Below are 17,114 nucleotides of genomic sequence, written 5' to 3' on the forward strand. Positions count from 1 at the left end.
GAGGTATCAGTTAATATTTATGGTGTGGATGAGAAGAACGTTATATTTCCAAGAAGAGTTGGAAATGCAATGAAGGCAGATCACTTTGATCTTCTCCTCCTCTGTGAGAGTAGGGATGATGATGAAAACAGCACCCTTGAGGATGACAATGAACATAAATCAAATAGCCACTACTGCTACATTAAAAATTTTGAAAGACTTGTGAGATCCCAACTCACAAAACATAAAAGTAAAATTATCATCTGCAGACGATGTTTCACCCATTACACCCTTGACAGAGATGGAGAACGCAGGATGGCTGAGCATGAGGAGTATTGTGCTAGCAATAATACAGCAAGAATCATCATGCCACAGGTTGGAAAAGATGGTAAACCTCCAACCTTGAAGTTGAGAAACATGTGCAAAAGTATAGAGTACCTGTTGTAGCATATGCCGATTTTGAGTGCATCCTGGAGAAACCTGATGAAGACAATGAACAATGGATTGGTGAAGCTACCAAAGTTATCCAGTATCATCGGGCAATGAGTTACTGCTTATACTTTGTGCGGGACCCATATTTGGAAGATTCTGGCTGACAATCACTAACCTAATCCTCATGAGCTGATTGTCTACAGGGGTCCTGATGCCGCCGAACATTTCATGAAGACCCTCACCATGTATGCAAAAGATTTAGATGAGGCAATTGACTGCAGGAATATCAAGTTGCTCCCACTAACCAAAAGAGAGAAAGAACGACATAATGCAGCTGATTTTTGTGAGGCCTGCAATGAACGGTTCAATAAAGATAAGGTGTATGACCATTGTCATATAACTGGTATCTACCGGAATGCATTATGCCGGAAATGCAACCTGCAGCAAGAATGACAATCATTCATACCAGTGTTTCTCCACAACTCTTCAAACTACGATACACACCTCATTATTCCAGAGCTGGGTAGAGATAAGGATCGGCTGTCTGTCATCCCAAACTCATCGGAAAAGTATATATCATTCACCAAACAAATATCTCCAAAAATGCACCTTCGATTCATCGATACATTCCGGTTTACACCTGATAGTTTAGACAATCTGGTCACCAACCTAGTCAAATCAGCATCGAATCCAGAATACTTGTCCAAAGTGCTGCCACATACTGCCAAGGTGTTTGGAAACAAATTGAGCCTTGTCTCAAGGAAAGGAGTGTTTCCATACGACTACTGCAATTCATGGCAGAGACTCAAAGAAACATTGCTACCACCCAAAGAGGCATTTTTCAGCAAGCTGGTTGATAGGAGTGTTAGCAATGATGATTATGAACATGCTCAAACTGTGTGGAACCAATTCAGTTGTAGAACTCTGGGAGAATACAGTGACCTATACTTGAAAACAGATGTTCTCCTGTTGGCTGATGTCTTTGAGAGCTTCCACGATGTATGCATGAAGACTTATGATTTGGATTGTGCTCACTACTTTACATCTCCAGGCTTTTCCTTTGATGTCATGCTGAAATATACTAAAGTCGAGCTTGAGCTCCTTACTGACTATGACATGTACATGTTTATCGAGCGAGGTATCAGAGGAGGAATGACAAATTGTATACACCGTCATGCTGTAGCCAACAATGCCTACACAGGAGCGCCTATTGACCCCGAGAAGCCTACATCATATCTCCTGTACACAGAGGCGAACAACCTGTACGGCTGGGCAATGTGCCAACCACTTCCATGCCGGAAATTCCAGTGGATGGAGAAAGATGAGTTGGAGGGGGTGAGCAGAGGTATTGAGGGTGTTGGAGATGTTCAAAAGATTGGCTACATCTTGGAGGTAGACATTGAGTACCCTTCCGAATTGCATGATGAGCACAACGACCCATTCCTAGCAGAGAACAAAAAAACTCTAAATCTAATCATGTACGACTCATGACAGCTCTAAGCAACCGTGAATGATATGTATGTCATTACCGCACCCTAAAACAGCAGTACAACATGGATTGAAATCACTAAAGTTCATCGAGGTGTGCGGTTTGAGCAGGAGGACTTCCTAGCACCCTACATCATGCTAAACACCAGACTTCGACAGCAGTCAAAGAATAAGTTTGAAAAGAACTTTTTCAAACTTATGAACAATGCTGTGTTTGGTAAGACAATGGAGAATGTGCGAAAAAGGATGAGTATGGAGCTAGTGAATGACGAGAATCGATTGAAGAAACTGATTGCTCGACCAGTGTACAAGGACCGCATCATCTTTGGTGAGAATATTTGCGCTGTTACGATGCATAAGGAAAAAGTGGAGCTGAACAAACCTATCTATTGGTTTGACAGTGTTGGACATAAGCAAGACCCTTATGTACCAGTTCCACTACGATGTGATGAAACCTACGTACAAAGAGAACCTACAACTGCTTTATCAGGATACTGACAGCTTATTCTACATCGTGAAAACTGAGAACCTATACAACGACATCATCAACAACCAACAACTGAAAGATACCTTTGACACCTCAGAGAACCCTGCAGACCACCCATGCTACTCAGATGCAAACAAAATGGTGCTTGGCAAGTTTAAAGATGAATATGCTGGCCGAGCACCACTTGAGTATGTAGGCTTACGATCGAAGCTATATGCTGTAGGTGTTACAATAGTGATCCAAATCAGCTGACAAGTGGATTGATAAAGAAAGCTAAAGGAGTGAGGAGACCAATACTTGGGTGAGAACTCTCAAAAATGCATCCAGATGCTGAACGTTACATAGGATTCCAAGACTATCTAGATTGTCTATATGGTGATGAGGATATCTATAGAGAACAAGTGATGTTTGGCACTAGGAAACATCAGATCATGACCCAAGTCATGAGAAAGAAGGCATTGAGCAAAGCTGATGAGAAGAGGTATATTCTAGATGATGGAATTACAACTCTTGCACATGGACATTACAAGATCCCCACTCTAGCACACATTGATGAGGAGGATGAGGAGGAGGAGGAGGAGGAGGAGGATGAGGAGGAAGAGATGATTGACTCTCAAGAAATTCCCAAGGTTCAGGCAGCTAGCAGTACTACACAGCTAAACGGTACATTCCTCATCACATGATGAGCTCATTGATAAAGTCAATGAGTCAGGAAGCAGTACTATCCCTGCTAAATGGTCACGTCCCTTATCAAATGATGAGCTTGCTGATATGACCAATGACTATAAAATAGATGGTGATGCATCCCAGTACAGCATTCTGAGAAAATTGCTTGAAAAGTGAGTCATACCTCATGCCAGGAAGTGTCAACAAATCCACTGCGCACATGTCTTTGCCCTACATTCACATCGCAAGACTTTTTGGAAGCGTCATCATCAGTTGAGGTCTGTGCACCGTGCTGTAAAGAACTTGCATCAGCTACAACTAGAACTCCAGCTACTACTCCAGCTAGTACTCCTGCTGTTACCACTACCACTGCCAACATCAGCCTGCAGTGGAACAAGCAGATATGTGTGAGTGTGGAGACTGTCTACTAGTAACCAGCAACCAATGGATTGTACAACCATTTCTGAAGTTTGGAGATAAGGACCTACCAGAACCGTTTGGAACAGCTCAAAACTTTCTAGAGACACTAACATCCATCTTTCATGATGCCGAAGTGTCAAGCTATACCGACCTATGCGAGGGAGCAGCCATCTTGAAATTCTCATTCAGCAGAGGATTCTGCAAAATAAGTGATAGATTGGGTGAATTATATCACTGGATAGTTCTCGATATATTGGACTGAATCTATGAATTGTAATGTGAATAATCTTATTGAATTGTAATGTAAATAATGTATTATTCATATGAATGCTCAGTTTATATTATAGTTATGTATCAATAAAAGAGAGAGTGTGTTATTTCAAGAGAAAATGTTGTACATCTTATTCCATACACCCTTCAACTTCTAGAGTAAGCACTCTTAGACATTTAAGGTATAGTAAATACAATAGGAAGCATCCTTCTATGAAAAAACGGGATTGTGTAGGATATTTCCTTATGGATAAGCCGACTTTATCGTTAGGAGACGATATGTATATTTCCAATGAGAAAAGTATATAAATAATAAGTTTGTGAGTAAAGCTGTTTATGGTTTCTTGTTCTAAAAATTGCTCCACTTCTTGACCACATATCCTTTCCATTCAATGATTAGGAAAAACATCCTATTATCTCATTCACACAAAACAATTTTTCCTCTATTCCTTCCACTCTAATAAAAATAAAAGCAGGATATATGCGGTGTGAATCATTTCCCGCGAACTCTATTCTTAGTCCAGGTGTGAATTTTTTCTATTATGAAGTGTTTATTCCTTTCACTCTTATCAAAATTGAAACAGGATATGCGGTGCAAATTATCTAGTTCTACACTTCGCTAACAGCAATCTACTGCTGCATTACTGTTACAACTCACACATTGAATGCGAAAAGCTTAATTGAGAGATCCATACATAGTGAAACATTATTGGAAATGCCAATTTTGTATAAAATTAGAGCTCTATATGATTTCATTATAATAACTACCGATTGCATTAATTTGATGCTGGGGTGATAGAATGAGAAAAGTAGAAATTCAAGTTGTAATATAACTTGAAAGATATTGACTAAAGTGGAATTGTCTGTCATATCAGCTCCATTCTTGAATGAAAATCGTCGGCCTTATACTGAAATGAAATTGAATAATCCAATATTAACTTAATATACTCACTGTTCTCTGTACGGCTTCTGAAATTATTAAAATGGAATAGAAGTTACCAAGTACCTTTTTTGTATTCTCCCATTCATCGATTCTGATAGAAATTCCCAGATCATGAACCTGAATTCAGATTCATCCAAGTTCTGAATTGAAACAAAACAATTTATTCTAATAAATTTATAAATTTCAATTCATAACATCATATAATATCATAACTCACTAATACTTTACTTTGTTAGCACTATATGACTATCCATAAATGTTTCCAAGAGAAATTTATATAGGAGTTGATAGTGCAGGATGTGCCTTGTACTCTTAACTATTGTTCCTACAATATACCTGTTTGATTGCAATAATGAGCAATTCTAGCCTTCTTCTAACTCCTATACTATGTATACTCTAACAACTATGTCCAAGCTCATTGCAGCTTGCTGTAAGTGAACAGTGACTGAACAGTGACTGATCAATAACTGATCAGTTACTGATCAGACTGATCAGTGACTGAACAGTGACTGATCAATAACTGATCAGTTACTGATCAGACTGATCAGTGACTGTTCAGTTATTGATCAGTGACTGAACAGTGACTGATCAGTACTGATCAGACTGATCAGTAATTGAACTGACTGACTGACCACTGGGTGGACACCCAATTATGCCATACAGACATGTGACAGGAGGAGTGAGGGTCATTGAAAATATGTCATGTCTGAACATGGAGTGGGAGTCATTGAAAATATCTATCTTCAATACCATTTTGATCTCTAGAGCAGCATGGTCATGTTGATCTAGAGTCTCCATGGACATCTTGATCCAGTAGGTCTACCATGTACATATTGATCTGGAGTGATAGGTCTCCATGAGCATGTAGAGTGGCAGGTCGTGCATGACCATCTTGAGCTAGAGTGCTTAATGCTGGTGGCCATTGGTCATGTGACAGAGGGAGGTGGAGTGGAGGTCGTTGAAATTACAATGCTTAAAGTAAAGTAAGGTGATTTTTTAACTATATGAATTAATGAAACTCTCAATCAATGGTTAACACAAAAAAAAGAGGTTTATTTCATACATGTTTACATCATTACATGAGAGTAGTTTTAGACAGTGGATCAGCCAATGAGGGTTTATTTCTTTATTATCATATTACAATGTTTATACATTCAATAGTATTTTACTTTCTCAAACATTATTACAATAATACTTTCCCTTATCATACTGCAAACTTACTGATGATTCTTTATCACCATCTGGTATCAATGACATTTGACTGAGTTGACATCTGACTGAATTGGAAGCAGTAACAATGGGTATTACAGGTTTAGGGGATGATAAGGAGATTGGATACATTCTAGAGGTGGACATTGAGTACCGAATTGCATGATGAGAATAACGACTTCCCATTTCTTGCAGAGAACAAGAAAACTCTTGAATCTAATCATATACGACTCATGACAGCTCTAAGCAATCACGAACATTATGTATGTCATTACCACACCCTAAAACAGGCAGTACAGCATGGATTGAAAATCATTAAAGTTCAACAAGGTGTGCAGTTTGAGCAGGAGGACTTCCTAGCACCCTACATCATGCTAAACACCAGACTTCGACAGCAGTCGAAGAATAAGTTTGAGAAAAATTTCTTCAAACTCATGAACAATGCTGTGTTTGGTAAGATGATGGAGAATGTGCGAAAAAGGGTGAGTATGGAGCTAGTGAATGACGAGAATCGATTAAAGAAACTGATTGCTCGACCAGTGTACAAGGACCACATCATCTTTGGCGAGAATATCTGTGCTGTTACGATGCATAAAGAGAAAGTGGAGCTCAATAAGCCCATCTATATAGGGTTATCAGTGCTCGACATCAGCAAAACCCTCATGTATGAATTCCACTAAGATGTGATGAAGCCCATCTACAAGGACCGTCTTCAACTCCTATATCAAGATACTGATAGCTTATTCTACCTTGTCAAGACAGAGGACATGTACAACGACATCATCAACAACCAGCAGCTTAAAGATATCTTTGACACTTCAGAGTACCCTGCAGACCACCCATGCTACATGCTACTCGGATGCAAACAAAATGGTGCTTGGTAAGTTAAAAGACAAATATGCTGGCCGAGTGCCACTTGAGTATGTAGGCCTACAATCAAAGCTATATGCCTGTAGGTGTTGTGGCTATATAACTGGCGGTGATAGTGGGGCGACTGGTGACGATAGTGGGGCGACTGGTGGTGATAGTGGGGCGACTGGTGACGATAGTGGGGCTATCCTCTCATTACCAAAAGTTTTTAACCAGATCACTCCCGTGTTATCGGATGGGTACGTTAAACTGTCGGTCCCGGCTGAAGTATGACAGTCGTAAGGCCCATTGAAAGGGAGCATGGTTTTATCATGGCCTCCACCAAGAGGCAATCTTTCAAGGGTGGTGTGGTTGTAGAATTATTATCTATTACAAGAGGCTGTTTATTACCATTGAATGCTAAACTTATTGTAGAGTGATTCATCAAAAAATCGTGACCAAGTATCACATTGCAACAGCATTCTTTTAATACCAAGAGTTTAATATTGTTGTATTCATTTCCTTTGTACACAATATTGCTATAAACACATGCTTTTGTAGCGGTGTTATGTTGAACAGATGCAAATCTTATAAAACAAGAATCTGATGCAGTTTTAAATTTATTTGTTTTTGCAAATTTTTCATCAATAAAACTGGCAACACTTCCGGTATCAATAAGAGCTGGTGTATTTATTCCATTCACCGAAACAATAATTGTAGCTTTAGAAAGATTACTGGCTATACCAGCTGCAGTAATAGTTGACGTAGTTAGTTTTTCTTTGAGCGTTTTACTTTTACACACATGGGAAAAGTGTCCAATTCGGGAACATTTATGACAAGTCTTTCCTATTGCAGGACATTCTTGAGAATTTGAGTGTTTTTTATATCCGCAACGTTGGCATTGAACGGATTTCTCTACAATTGCCTGTCGATTTTGGGTTACAGAATTAACATCTGAGAAAGATTCACTCAAGCTTATGTTTTTATTTTCTTCAACAGAGTTTGTATAACAAGTACTTTTAAAGGAGTCGGCATATGTTTTTGCGGATTCAAGAACACGTGCTTGGGAAACGGTTTCTTGTAGACTCAAATCTCCTTGTTGAAAAAGTTTCTCTTTAATTTCAATAGAACATAACCCTGAAACAAGAGCATCTCTAATATGCTCGTTTTTGTTTTCTTCGGCTGACACTCTAGTGAAGTTACATGATAAGCTTAATCTTTTTAGTTCAGAATAGTAGTGATCAATGGACTCACCTATTTGTTGTTTTGCATTAGCAAGGCAGTATCGTGCATAAATTTCGTTCTTTGGTTTAACGAACATATCTTCCAACATGGATATAGTTTCTTCATATGAAGTATAGCTTTCCACAATTTCGTATAAAGCAGGTGATAAGAAGTTTACCAATATTTTCATTTTGTCTTTGGTTGTCGTTCCTTCTAAGAAATTTTCAAACGTCTTTTTCCAATGTTTCCACTCTCTCTCTGCCGTAGGCGAATCTGGGTCGATAGATAATTCCTTTGGCTTGAGAAACTTGTCAATATGTGATTCCATCTTATATTCTTCGTAGTTACGGTTTTCAATCGTTTTTGTCTTTTTCTTTGTCGGCATTTTATTTGATTAAATTGAAATAAGTAAACTCTTCATTTGTAGAGCTTTAATCAAATAAAATTGAACATGACTTTCTACTAGTAACGGATCAACAACATTTGGTATTTATGAATGAATCCATGACAACGAAAACATATGGTTTATCATATCAATCATATCTACAACAACCAACTTACTGAAGAGTTCCAATACATATGACTCACTCTGTATAGTGATTTTTATTATTTATTGATAGTTTTAATGACTTGTTCTTGCTCGTTGTTTTTTTACTTTCCTTGCCCTACTACCATAGGTAAGGAAAGTATTGCATTCCAAAAAAAATTAAGGTACCCCAATTTCAAGTTTTCTATACGTTTCAAGGTCCCCTGAGTCCAAAAACAAGATTTTTGGGTGTTGGTCTGTGTGTGTGTGTGTGTGTGTATGTGTGTGTGTGTGTGTATGTGTGTATATGTGTATGTCTGTGAACATGATAACTCCATTCCTAATTAACCGATTGACTTGAAATTTTAAACTTAAGGTCCTTATACAATGGGGACCCGACAATAAGAAATTCAATAAAATTTAATTCAAGATGGCGGAAAAAATGGCGGATAATTACTAAAAAACCATGTTTTTCACGATTTTCCCAAAAACGGCTCTAACGATTTTCTTCAAATGTATACCATGGATAGCTATTTATAAGCCCTATCAACTGACATGAGTCTCATTTCTGGGAAAATTGCAGGAGCTGCGTAATATTCTCAAGAAAAATTGCGGATAATTACTAAAAAACAATGTTTTTCACGGTTTTCTCGAAAACGGCTCTAACGATTTTCTTCAAATTTATACCATGTATAGCTTTTTATAAGCCCTATCAACTGACATGAGTCTCATTTCTAGGAAAATTGCAGGAGCTGCGTAATATTCTCGAGAAAAATGGCGGATAATTACTAAAAAACCATGTTTTTCACGGTTTTCTCGAAAACGGCTCTAACGATTTTCTTCAAATTTATAGCATGGATAGCTATTTATAAGCCCTATCAACTGACATGAGTCTCATTTCTGGGAAAATTGCAGGAGCTGCGTTATATTCTCGAGAAAAATGGCGTATAATTACTAAAAAACCATGTTTTTCACGGTTTTCCCAAAAACGGCTCTAACGATTTTCTTCAAATTTATACCATGGATAGCTATTTATAAGCCCTATCAACTGACATGAGTCTCATTTCTAGGAAAATTGCAGGAGCTGCGTAATATTCTCGAGAAAAATGGCGGATAATTACTGAAAAACCATGTTTTTCACGATTTTCTCAAAAATTACTTGACTGATTTATTTCAAATTCATACTCTGTATAGTTATTTGTCAGCTTCATCAACTGGCATGAGTCTCCTTTTTGGGAAACTAATGGGGGGTTCACCCCATCCTTGAGAAATGGACTTTGTAACCTCCTTCTCCTGCATGAGGTAGGTAGGTAGAGCAGTCTATAAAAACAACACATAGTCGAGACATTTCATCTGTAGAACAGCTGTTTTGACGACTTTTAAAAAATCATCAGATTTCACAATTTACACAAAGGAAAAAGTACTCTGAAAACAATTTATTATATACACACATATACAGTAGTCTGATCGTAGTTTCAAATAATTATGTTGCCGCCAATCGTCATTATGTTATTTCTCTAAATTATTGTCGTTTAAGAATGAGGCTCCCAGTTCAATGAGCAAGGAAAGTTGTGTGAGTGTACCACACTAGATTTTTTTAATGAGTGGCCTTAAAAAAAAGATACTGAATTTCTTCTATTTTTCATTAAAAAATGTGATTCTACTAGTAAGCCCCTAGATTGAGGAATCATGTAATTTTAGGATATTTTTCAAGCTTCATCTATCTGAAGCTTAGTCAATCCTATAAGGAATCAACCAACTATCTGAGTATGTGTAACTGATGGTTTTGATGATGTGTTTAGCCCAATTCTCACAGAGGTGCCATGTTGCTGGCGTGGTACTGAATTTTGTCACTTCCATCCCACTCCTATATGAGCATATAATTATATGCTCAAATAGACCTGCTCAAATAGTCATGCTCTATTGACCATGACCTACCAAATGATTCTAGGACCCTTCTAAAAACTCCAAGCATGGTTGAACTTCGAGATTTGGGGAATGGTAATTATTATCACTCTAGTTTGGATAGGATTTTGAATTTAATATGGTATGATTATTTGGAGAACGGTATCAAATCAGATACAGTGAAGTTGATTGTAAATGTTGATGGTTTGCCAGTTTCAAAATCTTTAAATAGCTGTATTGTGCTCTGACACCGAACTTGGTAAGTCTATCTACTTGGAGCATAAATCATGACACTGAAAAACCAAAAAATGCCAATGATTTCATTAAAAATGTTGTAGATGAGTTGAAAAACTTTATCGAAAATGGGTTTGAGCTGAAAAGTGGAATTTATAAAGTGAAGTTATATGCTCTAGTGTGTGATGCTCCAGCAAAAGTTTTTGTTTTGCAAGTAAAAGGACATTCAGGTTTCAGTACTTGCTCAAAATGTACAGTTTATGGCGAATATATGCATGATAGGGTTTGCTACATGGATACAAGTGATGCAGTACCCAGAACCCATGGAACATTTGTGAGGCAGCTAGATGAAAACTATCACAATGAAGAAACAATTCTGACAGACGTCCCATATTTTGATATTATTAGAAACGTACCTAATGATTACATGCATCTTGTGTGCCTTGGAGTAGTCAAGAAAATTGTATAATTTTTTATTCAAGGCCCTTTAACAGTGAGGATTTCTTCGGCTCAAATCCTGCACGCACATTTCAACAAATCTACAAAACTGAAGGATAAAGTTCCTAGTGATTTTGCCAGAATTTTGAAAAACCCTTAATAAAATACTCCTTTTTTGAAAATTCGTAGCTCTGGAACCAAAAATGGTAGAGTCCTGCACGACCACTCAATTCATTGGAAATTTTATTCTCTTTAATTTCATCGAAAATGATTTTCCTTGAAAAACTCAAGGTTCACACTTTCTTAATGTACAAATGGTATTGATAACTGAAGTGAGGCCAGATGTCTATTTAGATTCCATGACCCAGCATGTAGTCATCACTACAGTAACTACATACTATCATTGGGTGATATGGTTACTGTAGTCATCACTATTTTGTCGAGTCCAAGTCATGTGTCCAATACAATGTGAAATATGTCAAGAACTTGCTCAAACACTTTGTTTCATCATTTTCATTATTTATGGTGAACAGTTTGAATTACATAATGATGGTGTTGAACAGCAACCATGTATGTAAAAAAATCAATTTTCAGATTTTGATTGATTCAGATACATGAAATAGAACTACATCATCTGTTAAAAAAAATTATATGTGTCAAAACTTAATGGTTAAATTAAAAAAAATCATTAAAAAATACCTCGTATGTCAGTATAGTTTGCAAAAATTTGTCTGCAGTAAACTCATATGGTATGTCACACAGATTGACATACGTTGCAAACATTGGAACTGTCGGTGCAAACTCTTATGTCAGTTTAGAACTAGGTTATGTTGCCCATGCTTCCATGCACGCAGGTTTGAGCTACAATTATATTGGATATAACCACGTTGATTATTGAATAAATGTGTTGATTGAAACTCGAAAATTAGCAGAAAAATGAAGGTGAGTTTATTATCTGAATAATTTATCTTCAATGTAAGAATTTACAAAGTTATTTGATTTAAGAATTTTGAGTTACTAGAATACTAAGGTATCGTCTCACAGACTACTCAAGTGTGTCCAATATCTCCCCCACCACTTTGCCGCCAGCTTGTTGCTTTGAAACACCATGTACCTTGAGTCTGTAGCTAGCCAACAACAGAGTCACATCGGTGTCCTTGAGCATGCTTCTGTTACAAACATATTCATTCTGTGTCGTCTGTCAGTCTACACCTTAGTATTCATGCTAGTTTGTAAGTTATCACTGTAGTCTGCTGGACAAATCATTAGTGTTTATGATTGTCAATTTTTCTCAATAAATACTATTATTTTTGACAAAATGGACAGTCAGGAAGATTTTATATTGAAGTAATTATTTGAGGGTGATTCTGATTTTCACGACAGTGCTAGTGAAACTTCAGATCATAAAGAATTGGAAATTCATGAGAACACAGATGACAGTGACGCCAATCCCAACTACTGCCCAGATCAAGATATATATCCAACCCAGCCTAGACTGAAATTTCCAACATCCTGCCATATTTTTACCGATTCTGAAGGAGAGGAAGACATTCCTGTAGAAAATACTGAACTTGAAATTCTGTCAACATTGACAGACGACCATGGTGGGCCTAGTTGTAAGCGTAAACCAAGAAATATTCCACCTGATTCAATCAGGGCTCCAGCAAAAAGGAAAAACAAAATATAACTCCAAATTCAGTTTTTAAAAGATCAGAAAACATCAATATGTCCTTGAATGTACTCTGGATGTCCTACAGAGCCAAGGTAAGAAGACTACATAAACATGGTCTACTAAAGCCTACTGCACCATCTAATAAACCTACAAGACATGCAGCCAGGAACATAGTGCATACTCAAAGAGGTACTAAAGGAGCAGCACAGAATGTAACTGACCCGAAAGAATTATTTGGATTGTACTTCACTGCGTCTTTGAAATCTAAGATAATAGAATTCACAAACATGGAAATTAGGAAAAAACAGCCAAATTACAAAGAACAATCTTCAACTATCTCTGCAGCTAGATGAAGACTATCACAATGAAGAAACAATTCTGACAGATGTCCCATATTTTGATATTATTAGAAACGTACCTAATGATTACATGCATCTTGTGTGCCTTGGAGTAGTCAAGAAAATTGTATAATTTTTTATTCAAGGCCCTTTAACAGTGAGGATTTCTTCGGCTCAAATCCTGCACGCACATTTCAACAAATCTACAAAACTGAAGGATAAAGTTCCTAGTGATTTTGCCAGAATTTTGAAAAACCCTTAATAAAATACTCCTTTTTTGAAAATTCGTAGCTCTGGAACCAAAAATGGTAGAGTCCTGCACGACCACTCAATTCATTGGAAATTTTATTCTCTTTAATTTCATCAAAAATGATTTTCCTTGAAAAACTCAAGGTTCACACTTTCTTAATGTACAAATGGTATTGATAACTGAAGTGAGGCCAGATGTCTATTTAGATTCCATGACCCAGCATGTAGTCATCACTACAGTAACTACATACTATCATTGGGTGATATGGTTACTGTAGTCATCACTATTTTGTCGAGTCCAAGTCATGTGTCCAATACAATGTGAAATATGTCAAGAACTTGATCAAACACTTTGTTTCATCATTTTCATTATTTATGGTGAACAGTTTGAATTACATAATGATGGTGTTGAACAGCAACCATGTATGTAAAAAAATCAATTTTCAGATTTTGATTGATTCAGATACATGAAATAGAACTACATCATCTGTTAAAAAAAATTATATGTGTCAAAACTTAATGGTTAAATTGAAAAAAAAAATCATTAAAAAATACCTCGTATGTCAGTATAGTTTGCAAAAATTTGTCTGCAGTAAACTCATATGGTATGTCACACAGATTGAAATACGTTGCAAACATTGGAACTGTCGGTGCAAACTCTTATGTCAGTTTAGAACTAAGTTATGTTGCCCATGCTTCCATGCACGCAGGTTTGAGCTACAATTATATTGGATATAACCACGTTGATTATTGAATAAATGTGTTGATTGAAACACGAAAATTAGCAGAAAAATGAAGGTGAGTTTATTATCTGAATAATTTATCTTCAATGTAAGAATTTACAAAGTTATTTGATTTAAGAATTTTGAGTTACTAGAATACTAAGGTATCGTCTCACAGACTACTCAAGTGTGTCCAATATCTCCCCAAACACTTTGCTGCCAGCTTGTTGCCTTGAAACACCATGTACCTTGAGTCTGTAGCTAGCCAACAACAGAGTCACATCGGTGTCCTTGAGCATGCTTCTGTTACAAACATATTCATTCTGTGTCGTCTGTCAGTCTACACCTTAGTATTCATGCTAGTTTGTAAGGTATCACTGTAGTCTGCTGGACAAATCATCAGTGTTTATGATTGTCAATTTTTCTCAATAAATACTATTATTTTTGACAAAATGGACAGTCAGGAAGATTTTATATTGAAGTAATTATTTGAGGGTGATTCTGATTTTCACGACAGTGCTAGTGAAACTTCAGATCATAAAGAATTGGAAATTCATGAGAACACAGATGACAGTGATGCCAATCCCAACTACTGCCCAGATCAAGATATATATCCAACCCGGCCTAGACTGAAATTTCCAACATCCTGCCATATTTTTACCGATTCTGAAGGAGAGGAAGACATTCCTGTAGAAAATACTGAACTTGAAATTCTGTCAACATTGACAGACGACCATGGTGGGCCTAGTTGTAAGCGTAAACCAAGAAATATTCCACCTGATTCAATCAGGGCTCCAGCAAAAAGGAAAAACAAAATATAACTCCAAATTCAGTTTTTAAAAGATCAGAAAACATCAATATGTCCTTGAATGTACTCTGGATGTCCTACAGAGCCAAGGTAAGAAGACTACATAAACATGGTCTACTAAAGCCTACTGCACCATCTAATAAACCTACAAGACATGCAGCCAGGAACATAGTGCATACTCAAAGAGGTACTAAAGGAGCAGCACAGAATGTAACTGACCCGAAAGAATTATTTGGATTGTACTTCACTGCGTCTTTGAAATCTAAGATAATAGAATTCACAAACATGGAAATTAGGAAAAAACAGCCAAATTACAAAGAACAATCTTCAACTATCTCTGCAGCTAGATGAAGACTATCACAATGAAGAAACAATTCTGACAGATGTCCCATATTTTGATATTATTAGAAACGTACCTAATGATTACATGCATCTTGTGTGCCTTGGAGTAGTCAAGAAAATTGTATAATTTTTTATTCAAGGCCCTTTAACAGTAAGGATTTCTTCGGCTCAAATCCTGCACGCACATTTCAACAAATCTACAAGAACTGAAGGATAAAGTTCTAGTGATTTTGCCAGAATTTTGAAAAACCCTTAATAAAATACTCCTTTTTTGAAAATTCGTAGCTCCGGAAACAAAAATGGTAGAGTCCTGCACGACCACTCAATTCATTGGAAATTTTATTCTCTGTCTGTGAAGTTGGCCCGGATGATGTCAGCCCTGTCAATGAAAATGTTCTAAATCATTAGTTTAGCGTTAGTTCAGGTTTGTTTTGACAAATTTGATGTTTGTTTAGGTTCCTGAATAATAAATTTGAAAGTTTCAAATTTCCCGGGCCAACTTCACACTAGTCCGGAAATTTTCATAAAATTAGTTGAAAATAGTCTAGATCATCAGTTTACCATTAGTTTAGGTTTGTTTTTACAAATTTGATGTTTGTTTAGGTTTCTGAATACCAAATTTGAGAACTTCAAATTTTCGGGGCCAACTTCACACCAGCCCTGAAATTTTCATAAAATCAGTTGAAAATAGTCTAGATCGTTATTTCAGTGTTATTTTAGGTTTGTTTTGACAAATTTGACGTTTGTTTAGGTTTCAGGATATCAAATTTGGAAGTTTCAAATTTTCGTCTGGGCAAGCTTCACACCCCAGCCACAGACCACAATTCTCAATGGAATGGGTTAAAAACTGTGTAGTTTGTTAGTTTTGCTTAAGTTTAGATTTGTTTTGACAAATTTGAGGTTTGTTTAGGTTTCTATATACGAAATTTGGAAGTTTCAAATTTTCCGGGCCAACTTCACACCAGCCAGGAAATTTTCATAAGATTAGTTGAAAATAGTCTATATCGTTAGTTTAGCATTAGTTTTTTTTTGACAAACTTGACATTTGTTTAGATTTCTAAATACCTAATTTGGGAGTTTCAAATTTTCCGGGCCAACTTCACACCAGCCTGGAAATCTTGATAAAATTAGTTGAAAATAGTCTAGATAGTAAAATTTAGTGTTGATCGTTGGTTTAGCTCAAATTTAGATTTTTTTGACAAATTTGAGGTTTGTTTGGGTTTCTAAATACCAAATTTGGAAGTTCCAAATTTTCGTCCGGGCCAGCTTCACACCCCAGTCAAAGACCTCAATTCTCAATTGAATGGGTTGAAAACTGTGTAGATTAGCTCAAGATTAGTTTAGCTCAAGTTTAGATTTGCATTGAGAATCGTCTACCACCTCATGACTGGACACACACAATAGTAGATTTGCTGTGGAATCAACATAGAATTCCATGCCCATATACGTTTAAGAGGGTAAGAGTTTATTCGAAAGATGGCAGCGTGATTGTTTCATCAGAATAATAGCATTTTGTAGAGAGTGTGGAGGAATAGCAGAAGGGAAAATTCACAGTGAACCACTGCAAGAGGAGCACACACAAATGGAGTGGCGCTGCAATGACACATGAAATGTGCCTCATAAAAGTAAAATACATCTTTCTGGCAAGAAAAGGGAAATGATAGAGATTAAATTTGAAAAAAACCTCTGCATCCACTTTCAGGAAAATTACAGCCAATGAGTTGATGAATCAAGGGGATGTAGAGCCACCTCAACTATTTCATTCTTCTGTTTTGAGAAAAGCCAAGCAGGAACAACGAGATGCAGCCCTAGAAATACTACCAGGGGTTGATACATTAATCAACCTGGATGTGATGAAGCATATTCAACCCTATTCTGGAATCATCCATGACATAGGATCAGACAAAGTCTTC

General features: G+C 36.8%; 1 protein-coding gene across 1 annotated transcript; it reads left to right on the forward strand.

Annotated features, from left to right (window-relative positions):
• The first annotated feature begins 1,014 nt into the window (after positions 1–1,014).
• Positions 1,015–6,574, forward strand: LOC120349807. The gene is made up of 4 exons (XM_039420714.1): positions 1,015–1,683; positions 2,011–2,227; positions 2,301–2,534; positions 6,090–6,574. Exons 1-4 carry the CDS (start codon positions 1,015–1,017, stop codon positions 6,572–6,574), a joined length of 1,605 nt encoding a protein of 534 aa, XP_039276648.1.
• The last annotated feature ends 10,540 nt before the right edge of the window (positions 6,575–17,114 follow it).

The sequence above is a fragment of the Nilaparvata lugens genome, chromosome 1, assembly GCF_014356525.2.
Source record: "Nilaparvata lugens isolate BPH chromosome 1, ASM1435652v1, whole genome shotgun sequence".
Lineage (NCBI taxonomy): Eukaryota > Metazoa > Arthropoda > Insecta > Hemiptera > Delphacidae > Nilaparvata > Nilaparvata lugens.